General features: G+C 51.9%; 1 protein-coding gene across 1 annotated transcript in view; it reads left to right on the top strand.

Moving 5' to 3' along the window:
* Positions 1-15,768, top strand: part of Duox1 (dual oxidase 1) — a gene marked incomplete at its 5' end in the record, with an annotated part of 30,755 nt that extends 14,987 nt beyond the window's left edge. Inside the window, 13 exons of the mRNA XM_013009971.1 lie at positions 2,000-2,069; positions 2,390-2,503; positions 3,003-3,181; positions 3,545-3,775; positions 4,694-4,793; positions 5,061-5,110; positions 6,542-6,669; positions 11,711-11,864; positions 12,245-12,477; positions 12,696-12,854; positions 14,096-14,251; positions 14,356-14,484; positions 15,020-15,768. Of these exons, the coding sequence (XP_012865425.1) occupies positions 2,000-2,069; positions 2,390-2,503; positions 3,003-3,181; positions 3,545-3,775; positions 4,694-4,793; positions 5,061-5,110; positions 6,542-6,669; positions 11,711-11,864; positions 12,245-12,477; positions 12,696-12,854; positions 14,096-14,251; positions 14,356-14,484; positions 15,020-15,142 (1,826 nt within the window). The remainder of the gene's footprint in view (positions 1-1,999; positions 2,070-2,389; positions 2,504-3,002; positions 3,182-3,544; positions 3,776-4,693; positions 4,794-5,060; positions 5,111-6,541; positions 6,670-11,710; positions 11,865-12,244; positions 12,478-12,695; positions 12,855-14,095; positions 14,252-14,355; positions 14,485-15,019) is intronic.

The raw sequence follows: 15,768 nt of genomic DNA, 5'->3' as shown, positions 1-15,768 counted from the left end.
GCTCAAGGATAGCACTCTACCACTTGAGCCACAGTACCACTTCTGGCTTTCTAGTGGTTTATCGGAGATAAGAGTCTCAAAGACTTTCCTGCCCGGGGTGGCTTTCAACCACGATCCTCAGATCTCCGCCTCCTGAGTAGCTGAGTAGCTGATTACCGACATGAGCTACTGTGTACCCAGCTGGAAAGTATATTTTCTAATCGACAGTTTTATTTGTATGAGGAAAGGGATCTGAGATGTATGTTCTTCAGGCTCATGGAAGTCATTAGACAGGGGCTGGGAACGTAGCTTAGTGGTAGAGTGCTTGCCTAGCATGCATGAAGCCCTGGGTTCAATTCCTCAGTACCACATACACAGAAAAAGCCGGTAGTAATGCCGTGGCTCAAATGGTAGAGTGCTAGCCTTGAGCAAAAGAAGGAACAGTGCCTAAACCCTGAGTTCAAGCCCCAGGACTGGCCTCTCCCCCCAAAAAAAACAAAACCAAAGACAAAAACAGTCATTAAACAGCCTTGCTGGTGTGATGGGTAGAATCACACACACACACACACACACACACACACAGGATCAGGATGCACACACACACACACACATACACACACTTCCCCTGGCTAAGTATCCTTCCCCCCCCACACACACACTCCCCCTGGCTAAGTATCCTTCCCCCAGCTTCCTGCCCTGCCTGAGTCTGGCTCAAGTTAATAGAAGCTAGAGTCAGAATGGCAGGGAGCAGGCAGAAGGGGTCTGTGAGCGGCCTCCTCTCTCTGAGAACTGACACGATGTCTTCTCAGTTTCAGATTCTCACTGGGACATGTTGAGACCAAACCCAGTCCCTCCCAGGATTATGAGAAGAGTGGGGGGCAGGGCAGATTCCATGGGGAACCAGGAGCAAGTTTAAGAGAAAATGTGGGTGCAATTTCTAGGCAAGAGTATTTCCTGGCCCTGGGGGTGGGGGCGGGGGGGTGAAGGGAGTTGGTAAAGAAGCTTTCTCTCTTTCCCAGGTAGTGGGCTCCTGAGCCTAAGGTCGGGGCATGAGAGTTTCCTGGAGGCAGACCATAAACCTGGCTACTGAGGCCCAGGGACATCCAATAATGATAGGGACTGAGGATGAAGCAGAGGGCTAGCTTTGTTTGTTGTCTTGTTTTAATCACTGATGTGCTTTATTGTTTCCTCCAGACTTTATTTTCATCGATTTTTGAACTATACAAAACAACAAGAACAACACAAACAGCCCTTTACTTCTCCCCTAGATTTGCCCTTGTTTTTCTAATCTTTTTTTTTTTTTTTGCCAGATTTGCTGTTTATTGAACCATTTAAGCGTATAGACCATTATGCTTTGTTTTAAACACTCAAATTTCAGTTACATCAGCTCACTCACTTTTGACCTTGGCTATAGACCAGGGTTCACGTGGAGATTGGTTCAGCACTGGGAAACTGTCCTAGACCCTCCTGGGCCTTTTACAAGAACCTGGTTTGTAGCTCCATCTTGCCCTGTCAGCCAAGACAGGAACAATGAAGTGGGGTTCCCCCCTCCCTGGTATTTTATTATGAACATTTTTTTTTAAAAAGCAAAGTAGAGTTTTTGAGTGATCTCCCCTATCCCTACCACCTGGACTATATATTTATCTCTTGGGAGGTTTTAAGTTGGAGGGCCTTTGACAGAGTTGTTTTTGTAGCAAAAGGGGCTTTAACAGGCAAGTTACATAGTTTCTGAATTTTACCCCAATACAGGATACCAGACCTAGTAGTGCCACACATCCTCATGGATGCTTGTCTGGTCAATTTCACCTCATGCTTTCCTTTTCCTCACCCACACATGTCTGGGTTCAATGTCCATTAGAGACAAGGGCTGAGGTTGGGGTGCCTGCAAAGTCACGGTGTCCACTGAAGGGGGACTCTGTTTAGGTATGAACATGGGAAAGTAGGGTGCCATGCCTTGAGCCAGGCTCTCTAGTCTCTGGGCCCTGAGATGCTTTCTAACCGAGCTCTGCATTCATTGCAGGAGTGGAGGTACCAGAAGTTATCAAGAACCTCTGCCGGCGGGCTTCCTACATGAGCCAGGAGATGATCTGGTGAGCCTCCCTCTGGGAACTGCCATTCCTCTCCCTAGAATGGCTGGGATGGGGGCACCCAGATTATTCCATATAGTACCTTCCAACAAACCTACTAGATTTCCGTGCTCGCTGCCTGGGTCATGTGACCTTGTGGTGGGTACAAATATAGGACAAGGTCTTAGCAGGGACCCCAAGGATCTCTCTGTCTCTGTCTCTGTCTCTCTGGGAGTCCCACTGTCTTCTCATGGAGAGCTCTGGTCTCTTCCAGAGAAAGTGAGTTTGGAGGCAGGCTACGGGCAGGAAGTGGCCAAGGTCTTAGCTCTTGTGTTCCTTCCTAGTCCCTCTCCCAGAATAAGTGCCCGCAACGTCAGGACTGAGATGTCACCGCAGAGACTACAGTGCCCCAGGGACACAGACCCACCCCAGGAGATCCGGCGGAGGTTTGGCAAGAAGTACGTCGGCTCTTACCCACTTTGAGCCCATCCACCCCTTCAACATCCGGTGCCAGGCCCTCTGCTCACCACCAGGGAGGCAGACAGATAGTCACTGCCCAAGAAATGCCACCCTTGCCTGAGAGTCCAGCAACACTGGTGATGACGGTGCCCCACTGGTGAATGTTATAGCAGTGCTTAAGAGCAAGAGGCTTGCTTGGAAAGTCAGGAAAGCCTTCCTGGAGGAGGTGTCCTGTGAGCTTCCCTTAGAGGCTGATTGTGGGTGCAAAGGGCACCCACAATCAGAGTACAGAATTATTCAGAGTGCAGAATAACCTTTAGTGGAAGGAGCCGGAGGGGGGGGGTCTGAACCCAGCTTCTAAGTGAGTGACTGAAAGCCCCTGTTTGTTCAGTAGTTCACCCCAGAGAAGCAGGGAGGGGGGGGATGTCCCCCTGAGGGGGGGGGATAAACAGCTCAGACTTCTTGTGTCCTCCCTCCCCCCTCCTTCCCCTCCCCCAGGGTAACTTCTTTCCAGCCCTTGCTGTTCACCGAGGCGCACCGAGAGAAGTTTCAACGCAGCTGGCGCCACCAGACCGTCCAGCAGTTCAAGCGGTTCATTGAGAACTACCGGCGCCACATCGGCTGCGTGGCGGTGTTCTACGCCATCTCCGGGGGGCTCTTCCTGGAGAGGGCCTACTGTGAGGGGGGGCATCACTTACTGCAATGGGGGGGGCAGAAGTAATGCACCGAGCTGAGGATCAGATTCTCCTGGGGGCAGGGCCCTGGGACAAGGAACCAACCCCAAGGGCAGGGCTTGTGATGGGCACTTGGCAGCCGGTGAATGAGTGGGCATTGTATATGTGTGTATGTGTGTGTGTGTGTGTGTGAAGGTTGGTCTGTTGTGAGTGGCAGGTGTCCAGGTTTGACGACTCTTTCAGGGCAGCATTGGGGTTTGAGGTCAGGGTCTTAAGGCTTTCCTAGGGAGGTGTTGTATGTAACACGGGCAATGCCCCCCGTTTGTGGGGTTCTCTGACCTCTGTCCCTTTGTCACCCCCCCACAGACTACGCCTTTGCAGCACACCACAAGGGCATCACCGACACCACCCGCGTGGGCATCATCGTGTCCCGGGGCACGGCAGCCAGCATCTCCTTCATGTTCTCCTACATCCTGCTCACCATGTGCCGCAACCTCCTCACCTTCCTGCGGGAGACCTTCCTCAACCGCTACATCCCCTTCGATGCCGCCGTGGACTTCCACCGCCTCATCGCCTCCACTGCCATCGTCCTCACAGGCAAGGGCCTGCTGCTCTTTTTTTTTTTTTTTTTCGGACGTGGGTCTTGAACTCTGGGCCTGGGCGCTGTCCCTGAGCTCTTCAGCTCAAGGCGAGCGCTCTACCACTTGAGCTACAGCGCCACTTCTGGTTTTCTGGTGGTTTATTGGAGATAAGAGTCTCACAGACGTCCCTGCCCCAGCTGGCATGGAGCTGCGATCCTCAGATCTCAGCCTCCTGAGTAGCTAGGTGTACAGGCGTGAGCCACCGGCGCCCAGCTTTGAGAGATTTCTCTTTAAGAATAGAGTTGGCAAAGAAGTCTTAGAGGCTTCCCTGCCCCCCCCCCCCGAGTTCCTCTCCCCCAGCTTTCTAGCACACCTCTCCAGCTTCCAGCTGGCAACCTACGAACAACCCAGGAGGAGTGTGCATACCGTGTATCTCCCAGTTCTTACGAAAGCATAACTTAGTGTGAGAAACCAAAGCAATGAGCTGCTAATGGGGTAACTTCAGACTCGCGTGGTTGCATTCATGAATGGTGTGCAGGAGGATCAGGAGAATGAGAGCAAGAAATACAGATTTTTAGGGTCCTTCTTCAAACCCCTCCATCCTGTTTGTTGTTGTGTCGGTACTAGGGCTTGAACTTAGGGTCTGCCCATTCACCTTTCTGGCTCAAGGCTGGTGCTCCACCACTTGAGCCACCCCTCTACTTCTGGTTTTTTGTTGGTTCATTGGAAACGAGTCTCATGGACGTTCCTGCCTGGGCTGGGTTTGAACCATGCTCCTCAGATCTCAGCTTCCTGAGTAGCTGGGATTACAGGCATGAGCCACTGGCATCCCACCAGAATCCTAACTCCGGTTGACATTTTCGGCCTTGAGCACCTACCTTTGGGTGGTCCTTAGGAATCCCTGGGGCCCACCCCTTCCATCTTTCTTTCTTAGTCTTACACAGCGTGGGCCATGTGGTCAATGTATACCTGTTCTCCATAAGTCCACTCAGCATCCTCTCCTGCCTCTTCCCTGGCCTCTTCCATGATGATGGGTGAGTATGTAGAGGTGTTCACAGACAAAAGTGGGAAAGGGTGTGTGTGTGGGGAGGTGAGGATTTCTTGCATGTGGAAAATTTCAAATCGTTTTGGCCAGAGGAACATGTTATCCTCCAGACTCTGGGAAAAACCAGCAGCAGCCTACACTCCTAAGCTCAAGTCAGCAGGGGTGACCGGTGGCGGGGCTGGGGTGTCTCCTTTGGGTGGTCCCCCCCCAGATGTCCCCCTCTTGGGGGTTTCTCATGGCTGTCTGTTACACACAGGTCTGAGTTCCCCCAGAAGTATTACTGGTGGTTCTTCCAGACCGTACCAGGTGAGAGCCTTTTCCCTCCGTGATTTTCCAAGCCTGACTCAGAACACCAAGGCTCTGGGTTCACGCTGTCCCAGAGCAGTCCAGACTCATTCGGCTCTCACTGGGAAACTAGGCTCTGCTCTCTCTGCTTGGTGACCCTCCTGGGGAGCAGAAGATGTAGATCCTCTCTGACTTAGGTCTAGTGAGCCAGCCCCCATGTGGGTAGTGTCCATTGGAGTAGCAGTGGAGCCCTCCTCCACGCATACATCCCAAGCACAACAGCAGCTTGGAGAAATGCTATGCTCCAGTTGTGCGAGGGAGGAGTCAGGCTCTTTGTAAACCCAGACAGAAGCCTCCCCCACCCCTCCACCTTGTAAGATGTCTTGACAAGGGCTATTTAGGGGCCTATTCCTAACTCCCTGTAATCATCCATTTTAGAGCGATTAGCTGTGAATCTCTTCAAACTCATCTTGGGTCTATTTATATTTCCAGTCTGTTCCCTCCTGGGGGGAGGTGGAGGGTAACACTTTTTTTTTTTTCCTATACTCTCTTCTCTCTGTGAAACAGTGTGGGTTATTTATTTATTTAAATCCTAAAAAGCTCTGCTTTGAACTTCAGAGGGTGCTTGCTAATTCCTGCACGTGGGGATTTGGTGGATAAGGTTGTATTTATGCTCTCCTCTTAGTTCAGGATTTGACAGGCTGTGGTTGATTCGTCCTCTTAACCTTTGCTTTTCCACACTGCAGGGGGAGGGGGCCTCTAATCGTCCTAATTACTGCCTTTCTCCTCCTTGATCACCTGAGGGACTGTTCTCTGGGCTTTCATTCCCCAACCCCAACCCGGGCTTCAGCATTATCACTTCCACATAGCTCTGGCCTGGTCTGGGATTCTCTAGTAGTGGAAGAGGCTTTCTTTCTACACACTCCAGGCTGGTCTAGGGAGATCAGGTGATAAGTCCGATGATGTCATCCCAATCCATGCCCTAATGATGTTATAGCGCTCAAGTGGTGTGCCGCCAAGAGCCAGGTATAGTGATAGGGGGACAAGGACCAAACCTTCACTCCATGAACATTGGGCTCTACAATTTCTAATACATGCCCCCAACGAGCCAAGTAAACTCTCCTTGCATTCATTCATTTCTGCAGCACACCTTTATACAAGGCCTATGGCATGCCAGGCTTTGTCTCTAGCACTAAAGATTCTATGATGAGCCAGCTTAGCCCAGTGCTTGTTCCCATGGACCTAAGAGTCAAGAAAGCAAGAGACAATTTAAAAAAAAAAAAAAAGGATTACACAGATGAAAAATGCCTGGTATGGGGGGTGGGGGTGGGCAGAGGAGGACGTAAGAGTTTTGCCATTCCCACTTAGGGAAGTGGAGTGGGTCCTTGACCCTAGGGACCTCAGAACTGCCCCTCTGTCTCCAACCCTCCTGTTTTCCTGTTCACTGTGCAGGACTCACAGGCGTCGTGCTGCTGCTGGTCCTGGCGGTCATGTATGTCTTCGCCTCCCACCACTTCCGCCGACGCAGCTTCCGAGGCTTCTGGCTGACCCACCACCTCTACATCCTGCTCTATGTCCTGGTGAGGGCTTTCGGCTATGCACAGGGCCAGCTGGGCACGGGCAGGGTATTCCCATGAGTGACACATAGGACATCCATCCTCTTTCATTATTTCAAGCATCCACTTCTCCACGTCCCTCTGTAAAGGTGGAAATTATACTGTGGGGTTCCCCAGGACGCTCACCCCAATAGGCAACCTTTGGAGAGTACCTCCCTGGCGTGGGTTTTGCATTAGCAATCCTTGCAGGCTGGTCTACATTCCTCAGACTCCAGACTCCCCGTATCATTTTGGCCCACACAGTCTTTCTTGCCTTTGAATAGCTGGGTTTTGGCTCCTGGGTAGGCTGTGGGAGGAGTCACTTTGTTTAGAGAAATTTAAGTGGGTTCCTGGCAGGTGTTGTCTGGTCCTCTTTGGAAGGGGGGTGGGTGAGGAGTGTTTGCCTTCTCACCCTGCTAAATGCTACCTGTAAAGTTCATGAGCTTGCTCTCAACATCTTCAGGATCGCTGATAGGATGGACTTTTTTATTTTTTGCCAGTCCTTGGGCTTGAACTCAGGGCCTGGGCACTGTCCCTGAGCTTCTTTAAAAGCTCAAGGCTAGCACTCTACCACTTGAGCCACAGCGCCCCTTCCAGCTTTTTTCTGTGTATGTAGTACTGAGGAATTGAAGCCAGGGCTTCATGCATGCTAGGCAAGCACTCTACCACTGAGCCACATTCATAGCCCAGGATGGATTTTTAAGATTCCATCTATTCCATTTAGTTCTTCACCTAAGTCCCTTGTTGCCCCTTCATTCACATTCCCCCCTTTGTTTGTTGCCCTCCATCTTCGGTGAGTTTGCTATCAGCTGATTTTCCTGGTCAGTTCCCCTGCTGACTCTGGCATGTATCTCTGTTGCTGTCACTGCTTGTCTGCAGCTCACCAAAGGGCAACCCGGGGCCTCAATGAGAAGCTAAATCAAGTCCCAAGGTCCCCTGTGGTTCCCACAGTCCATGGCTTGGTTGCCAGCATTCAAGGAGTCTAGAGGCCTAGGGCCAAGCCTGTTTATCCCCAGGCAGAACTGCACACAGGGGTCTTCTTTGTTCTGAAACAGAGTCCACCATTTGCTCCTGTCTTATTTTTTTTTGTCGGTCATGGGGCTTGAACTCTGGGCCTGGGCGCTGTCCCTCAGCTCTTCAGCTCAAGGCAAGCACTCTACCACCTGAGCCACAGCATCACTTCTGGTTTTCTGAGTGGTTTGTTGGAGATAAAGAGTCTCACAGACTTGCCTGCCCTGGCTGGCTTTGAACCACGATCCTCAGATCTCAGCCCCCTAAGTAGCTAGGATTACAGCATGCTCATGCTATTTGGCCTGTCCCTTCCAGATGCAGTTTAGTCCTCACTTGTAGCGGGGAGGATGCTCTGCTCTACCTTGCCTGTGCCTCAGCACCTCATGGTTCTCAAGGGACCCAGACTTAAGCCTAGGGTGTTTCCTACAACTGCTGATGTTATTTCCAAAGAAATCACTTCCTCTTTGGAGCACTATGGCTAATTTATTCCTCCCACCCCTCTTCTCAGTAATGGGTGGAGTGCCAGCATCCCGGTCTATGGTTTCTGCTAGGAATGGAGGCCATGTACTTGTTCCTGGTGATACAGCAGTTGCTTTGAACTGGTGGAGAGACCCAGAAGAGGAGCTAGCCTGGCTCCCTCAGACCCAAGACTTCTTTCTGCGTTATCAGTCACTAGGATACAGAGAGCCACCAGCAGCAAAGTTAAGGGGCTTAGAAATGTTCCGGCTCCCTCTGCTGGGCAATGCTATCCTGGCCATTAGCCCAGGATAGACCCTTCCCTCTTCCATGACCACTTGGCTTTGGTAAAGGACCCTCATATAGGTCCCTGGGGAGGGATGTCCAGGTCCCCCGATCCAGGTTGAAGAGCGGGAGTCAGCATCTCAGAGCAGGAGTCTGCAGCAGCTTTGTGGCTTAAAAAGTAAAGCTAACCCCAAATGCGGTGTATACACAGAGGCGTATGATATGAGGTCACCCTACCATTGTAGTCAGACTGGCTGAAGGCTTTGGAGAACTTTGGGGGTGGGGGTGAGGGAACTCCAAAATGTAAGGAACTCTGAGAAAGCACAGCCAAGTCAGAGAAGAGCTCCCAGAGGCCTAAGTTCGTCCTGTGGAGATAAAGATCAAGAATTTGGGGGGAGGCTAGGTGCCAGTGGCTCATGCCTGTAATCTTAGCTACTCAGGAGACAGATCTGAGGATCGCGGTTCAAAGCCAACCCGGGCAGAGAAGTCCGTGAGACTCTTATCTCCAATTAACCACCAGAAAACCGGAAGTGGCGCTGTGGCTGAAGCGGTAGAGTGCTCACCTTGAGCTGAAGAGCTGAGGGACAGCGCCCAGGCCCAGAGTTCAAGCCCCACAACCGACCAAAAAAAAAAAAAAGGACTTTGGGAACCCTCAATGAAGGGAAAGCATTCCTGGAGGTGAGACCCAAGTTCAATCAAAGGCGGAGGTCTCTTATGCATTAGCTCTGTGTGAGTTCTAGCAGGGGAGGAAACTCTAATCTGACCCTGAAGAACCTCAGATTCACTGCACAGAGAGTCACACGCACACACAATATTGCATGCACTGCTGAGCAGAAATTCCTATAGTAAGTTATAGGAAGAGGGTTTTACCAGCACTGAACTGGTTAGGGGAGACTTTAGGGAAAAGATGGGACTTGGGCCAAAGTTTTAGGAGAGATAAGCTAAACAGTGACAGGAAATGAGGAGCTGGAACTGAAGAGCAGCTGGGGGCTGGTAGCTCAATGCTTGAAATCCTAGCTACTCAGGGGGCTGATATCTGAAGATCGCATTTTGAAGCCAGTCCAAGCTGGAAAGTTCAGGAGACTCTTATCTCCAATAATAATAATTAAAAAAAGCCAGAAGCGGTGCTGTGGCTCAAGTGGTAGAGTACTAGCTTTGAGAGAGAAAAAAAGTGCTCAGGGACAGCACCCAGGCCCTGAGTTCAAGTCCTAGGACTGGCATACAACACACACACACACACACACACACACACACACACACACACACACACACACACACACACACACTTGAAGAGCACTGGAATCCAGGCAATAGGGCAGAGTTGGAAGTGGGAACGGCAGTGGGGTGCTCAGGAGACCAAAGCAGGCCTGGCTGTGCTGGTGATGCGTGGACATGCTGGTGACACAGGGGACCTGCACCTGCAGCTGAGGGGCTGTCATTATTTGTGGATGAAGCCCAGAAAGGAAAAGAGCAGATGATGAGGAAACCGGGCTTGGGCAACACCTCTGATTGGGGGTGGCAGAAGGAATAAGCCAGTAGTAGAACTGGAAAGTTCCGATGGGCCCAAGAGTCAAAGAGGGACAACCAGTAGAGCATTGTTGCCCACGCAGTGGGAGGCTGTGGGGGTGGGAGGATTGTCACTAGTGTCCTAGGTTGCCAAGAGAGAGTGGACAGCTAGAAGGAGACTTCAAGGCTTGGCCATTCTCGGGGTTGGTGGGACTGTAGTGGGCAGGTACAAAGGGGAGACAAATGTGGAACCACACTGGCCAGACTTGGGAGTCAGTCAGTGAGTGGGAAGAGTGGGTGCAAGTAGTGTGTACCCACATTAGACAAAATGATCAAGGAAAGAACCAGAGCTGGACAATCCCTATCAGTTATTGCAAGGAAAGAAGGTACTTAGGTATTCTTAGTCTCCCAAAGGGGGAAATTCTTTTCCCCAGTGGTTACTGAGAGCCACGCAGATGATGCTAAGAACGGAGAGTGTATTGAACTGAAGGTTCCCATCCTTTTGAGTCCAGTGTGGAGAGCAATAATAAACATGTAAGTGGATGGGCCAAAAAAAAAATGGTTGTGGCTGATGACAGGGATTGTGGAGCGAGCAGAAGGAAGGTGGGATGGAACCGAGGGAAGGCTGGAGAAGGTATGTTTCTACTGCAACTTGGAAAAAGGAGATGAAGGCAGCCCTGGGAAGAACCAGGGAAAGGACAGCCCAGGCCACCCCAAGTGCAAAAGTCCTGCAGCAGAAAAGACTTGCTGTATTGACTTTAGGGAACAGGGAGGAAAAACCAGCTGCCAGGAAGAGGTCAGGGTACGCCAAAGCCTTGTAGACAAACAAAGTTCATGAAAGTTTTTAGGGGGGGTTGACATAAAAGCACAGCTTCAAAAAGTCACATCAGAGTTGGGTGGTGCACATGTAACCTTTGCTACTGGGGAGAGAGAGGCTAGCTCAAGGCTAGCCCAGGCAAAGTTATCAACCCTGTCTCAAAAACATGAACAGGGGCTGGGAAGGTGGCTCAGTGGTAGAGCGCTTGCCTTGCATGCATGAGGCCCTGGGTTCAATTCCTCAGCACCACATACACAGAAAAAGCCAGAAGTGGCACTGTGGCTCAAGCAGTAGCGTGCTAGCCTTGAGCTGAAGAGCTGAGGGACAGTGCCCAGGCCCAGAGTTCAGGCCCCACTACCAACAAAAACAAGCAAACACAAAAATATGAACAGCTAGATGATGGTGGCTCTTGTCTGTAATCCTAGCTACTCAGGAAGCTGAGATCTGAAGGTCAAAGTTTGAAACCACCCTGAGCAGGAAAGTCTGTGAGACATTTGATCTCTAATAAGCTACTCAGAAAAAGCCAGAAGTGGCACCGTGGTGCAAGTGGTAGAACACTAGCCTTGAGAAAAAGAATCTCAAGGACAGTGTCCAGGGCCAGGACACACACACACACACACACACACACACACACACACTGAAAAAAAGGACTAGTAACATTGCTCAAGTGGTTACAGAAATTACCCAGTGTGTTCAAGGCCTGGTTGCACTGGCTGCCTTGAAGAGTCTCAGCTACTGCATGGGAGTCACGTGCCCTGCTTTAAGATGGTCACAGGGAGATGGAAAATAGTATTCCCATCGAATGCTTTGGAAGACAGAATTGGGAGTGGTAAAGTCTTAGCATCTGGGAGAAGTGTGGTAGATGGTGTGGTGGGGATTCAATGGACCAGTGGGGAAGAATACAGGGATCCTTGGGACTAAGCTGTATTCTGTATTCTTGGCTCTCTCCAGCTCATCATCCACGGCAGCTTTGCTCTGATCCAGCTGCCCCGGTTCCACATCTTCTTCCTGGTCCCAGCACTTATCTATGTGGGGGACAAGCTGGTGAGCCTGAGCCGGAAGAAAGTGGAGATCAGCGTGGTGAAGGCAGAGCTACTGCCTTCAGGTATCAACCAGGCTGGAGGCGGTGATCAGGGAAGCAGTTTAGTGGCCAGTGAAGCAGCTGACAGGGCAGGGGCAGAGCCTGGCCAAGAGTCTCCTGCAGACTGGCATGGCAGTGGTCTGACGTAGTTGCACGAAGGAATCTGGGGGAAAAGGGGGAGGGTGCTCTTTTGTCAGCAGACTGAACCTTTCTCACCAGAGAGTACAGGCGCTTAGGCCTCATTTCCCCTTGTCCTGATCACCCCCAGTTCCTCCTCAAGGCAAGTTTCTGGAGGTAGAAAGACTCCCCTGCGACCTTCTAGAAGCAGGGCTAAGGCGGTGGATGGAGGTGGGGGACGCTCTCTGGGGACCACACCGTTGCCATGGTTCGTATCCCTCCCCTAGGAGTGACCCACCTGCGTTTCCAGAGGCCCCAGGGCTTTGAGTACAAGTCAGGGCAGTGGGTGCAGATCGCTTGCCTGGCCCTGGGGACCACTGAGTACCACCCCTTCACGCTGACCTCGGCGCCCCACGAGGACACCCTCAGCCTGCACATCCGGGCAGCAGGGCCCTGGACCACTCGGCTCCGGGAGATCTACTCCCCGCCAACGGGGGACAGCTGTACCAGATACCCAAAGGTACTCAGACCCAGGCCAGAGGTGCCACATGCCCCCACATCTGCTTAACCACCCCAGGCTCCCCACCGTGTCCCTCCCTTCCCTGAACCCGGAGACTAGATTGCAAATATGAGGTGCCACTCGCATCCCTGTTGGATTCTTCCTCACTGCATGGCTCCCTACCAGGCTGGTACCTGGCGGTGAGCAAACTGATCTCTAACTCACTGCCCTCCCTACAGCTTTATCTTGATGGACCATTTGGGGAAGGCCACCAGGAGTGGCATAAGTTTGAGGTGTCCGTGCTGGTGGGAGGGGGCATTGGGGTCACCCCCTTTGCCTCCATCCTCAAAGACCTGGTTTTCAAGTCATCAGTCAGCTGCCAATTGCTCTGTAAGAAGGTGAGTGGCCCTCATTCCCAGCAGCCCATGGTCCCTCTCTGGCCTCTGTTCCTGGTCTCCATCTGGGAAAAGGTAGTGGGTACATTTATATTTATTTATTTGTCGGGTGTGGAGTTTGAACGCTGGGCCTGGGCGCTGGCCCTCAGCTCTTCAGTTCAAGGCAAGTGCTCTTACCACTTGAGCCACAGTCACTTCTGGTTTTCTAGTAGTTTATTGGAGATAAGAGTCTCACAGACTGGTACTGAACTACTATCAGATCTCAGCCTCCTGGGTAGCTGGGATTACAGGCATGAGCCACCAGCATCTGGCTGGGAAAAGGTAGTGGAGAGGTAGGTGGGGAAGTGTCAGGATATCCCCGAATTCTGAAGGGTATAATTGGTTTATTGATGCCTACAGTCTCCCACCTGGTCTCTTGGGGTGCCTTCATTCAACTTCTGGGTATCCCTCTTCCACATTAGGCCAGACCAAGAAGCACTGCTGGCTGTGAGAGAAAGGCTTGCTTAGGGTAGGGCAGAAATGAACTCTTAAGAGGAAGGAAGTGGCCAAGGCAGGGCTAGTGGGCTGGGCTATCCCCAGGAATACTGCTGAATCTTCAAGCCCCTTCTACATTCATGGGGTGCCTTCCCTCCAGCCTGGTCCCAGGGGCAGGCCCCTGCTCGTCTCTCTGGGCCTGGCAGGTGAGTCAGGAGGGCTGGAATGCAGCATGCCCAGCCCAGATGCTGTCAGCACTCAGAAAGTGACAGCTCCCTTCCTCTTTTCTATCCTCGCCAGCTCTGCCTTTTTGCTTCTTAACCCACAGTCCTACTTCTCATTTCTCCTTGGAAAGCCGGAACCTCCAAGGTTGTCCCTACTACCTGCTCTCCTTTCAGGCTCATTCCTGGCCCACTGGTCTAAGCAGCTGCACTCTAGTGCGCTTGGTTTGCTCTATGAAGTGTCCCTCAGCCCCAAAGAGCTCCCTCTGGGCGGCCTGGTGACGGGCAGCCTCCTGATGGAGTCCAGTGGAGAGTGGGAAAGGAAGCTGCTTCCTATCCACCCACCCATCCTTCCCCTCTTCACTGGTCTGGCCCCAGGTAGCCTATCACTTCCAACTCTCTGTGCCCTGGGGCAACCTGTCTCTAGTCTCCAAGCCTGGCCCAGTAGCCCCCAAAGTACAGGCTGTCTGTGCACAGGTGGAAACGGGCTTCCTACAACATAAGGGAGCCTGAGTGGAATGGCTCCTAAGCGCCAATGTGTGTCCTCAGATCTACTTCATCTGGGTGACCAGGACCCAGAGGCAGTTCGAGTGGCTGGCTGACATCATCCGGGAGGTGGAGGAGAATGACTGCCAGGACCTGGTGTCTGTGCACATCTACATCACCCAGCTGGCTGAGAAATTCGACCTCAGGACCACCATGCTGGTGGGTCACGACTGGCCAGGCTAGGGCAGGCAGAACCCGTGTCTGGGTGAGGGGGTTGGGCCTGGTGGTATCTGTGTGATCTTCCTCCGTGTCCCCTCCCCCAGTACATCTGTGAGCGACACTTCCAGAAGGTGCTGAACCGGAGTCTGTTCACGGGGCTGCGTTCCATCACCCACTTTGGCCGGCCGCCCTTTGAGCCCTTCTTCAACTCCCTGCAGGAGGTCCACCCACAGGTCAGCCCATCGGCCCACAGCTAGCTTCGCACTTTTACAAATCATCTGCGTGCTAAGTTTCTACAACTCAACCAGGGAAAGAATGCATCCCCTGGGAGTCTGGTTGGGTAACAGGAAGAAAGAGGATAGGTACTAAGAGTCACCCAGAGGGACAAGGAGAATTGACAGGCAAAAGAGATTTACTAACTCTGAAGCCATGACTTGTCCCAAGAGAAAAGCTCGGTAAGTGAAACTAGCCCTCACCATAAAGGCAGACCTACCTCCATACTACGCTCATACTAAGTCAGCCCTCACCCTGGCTCCTGAGCTGGTTTTCACCATGAACACGAGGCTGGCTCATATTAGAAACACTGAGCCAACCCTCATCCTGCAGGGCACCAAGCGGACCTTCCTCAGGAACACTGGCTCTGGCTGGTCTTGAACATGTAAGGGAAGCTAGCCTGAATCTTGCGCCTGACCCTTGCGGTCTCTCTGAACACTGAGCTGACTCTGTGAATGGACAACATAGCAGTTTTCGCCTGTGCTTTTGATACAGGTCCGGAAGATTGGGGTCTTTAGCTGTGGTCCTCCTGGGATGACCAAGGATGTGGAGAAGGCCTGTCAGCTCATCAACAGACAGGACCGGACTCATTTCTCCCACCATTATGAAAACTTCTAGGCCCAATGTCCAGTTGACTCCATTCACTACCCAGCAGAGCAGAGGCTTTGGCTGCCACCTGACTTCTACTTCCTGTTTCTGGCTGCCTCCGCCCTTTCTCCAGCTTAGTCTGGACAGCCATGTGCAGATGTGATGTGTGGGCTCAGGTATCTTAGGCCCAGAATATGTCTCAGCCTAGCAAAGTGGGGAGGAAATGTTTGAGAGCTACAGGTTGGGAAGTAGGAGAACTACTGATTTGGGATAAAGTGAGACCTCTTCCCCAGGTTAAGTGGAAAAAGAAACCCCCACAACAAAAGTCAGTAGACAAGCTGACATTTGAGTGTGTGTGTGTGCACGTGTGTGTGTGTGTGTTGGGGACCACAGGCCTAAGATGAAGTGGAGGCACAGATGCTGGCATCTTAGAACCCTCCCCACCTCAAGCTCCTCCTCTCTTCTGGGTTCCTCACGTTCAAATGGGCAGGCAAAGGCTTTGCAGAATGTGTAGTCTGGACTGATAGAAAGCAACATACAGAAATGTCCTTGGCACTCATCTAAACTAACCCAACCTGATATTCTCTCCCAAGTTTTTAAACAGACATAGCTGGCCCAACAGCTACTACAGTGTCCCTCAGCCCTTTTCTCCTTGC

Source organism: Dipodomys ordii, unplaced genomic scaffold (genome assembly GCF_000151885.1).
Source record: "Dipodomys ordii isolate 6190 unplaced genomic scaffold, Dord_2.0 Scaffold11, whole genome shotgun sequence".
NCBI lineage: Eukaryota > Metazoa > Chordata > Mammalia > Rodentia > Heteromyidae > Dipodomys > Dipodomys ordii.
The sequence above is the reverse complement of the archived record's forward strand: the minus strand, read 5'-3'. Positions and strand labels throughout refer to the sequence as shown.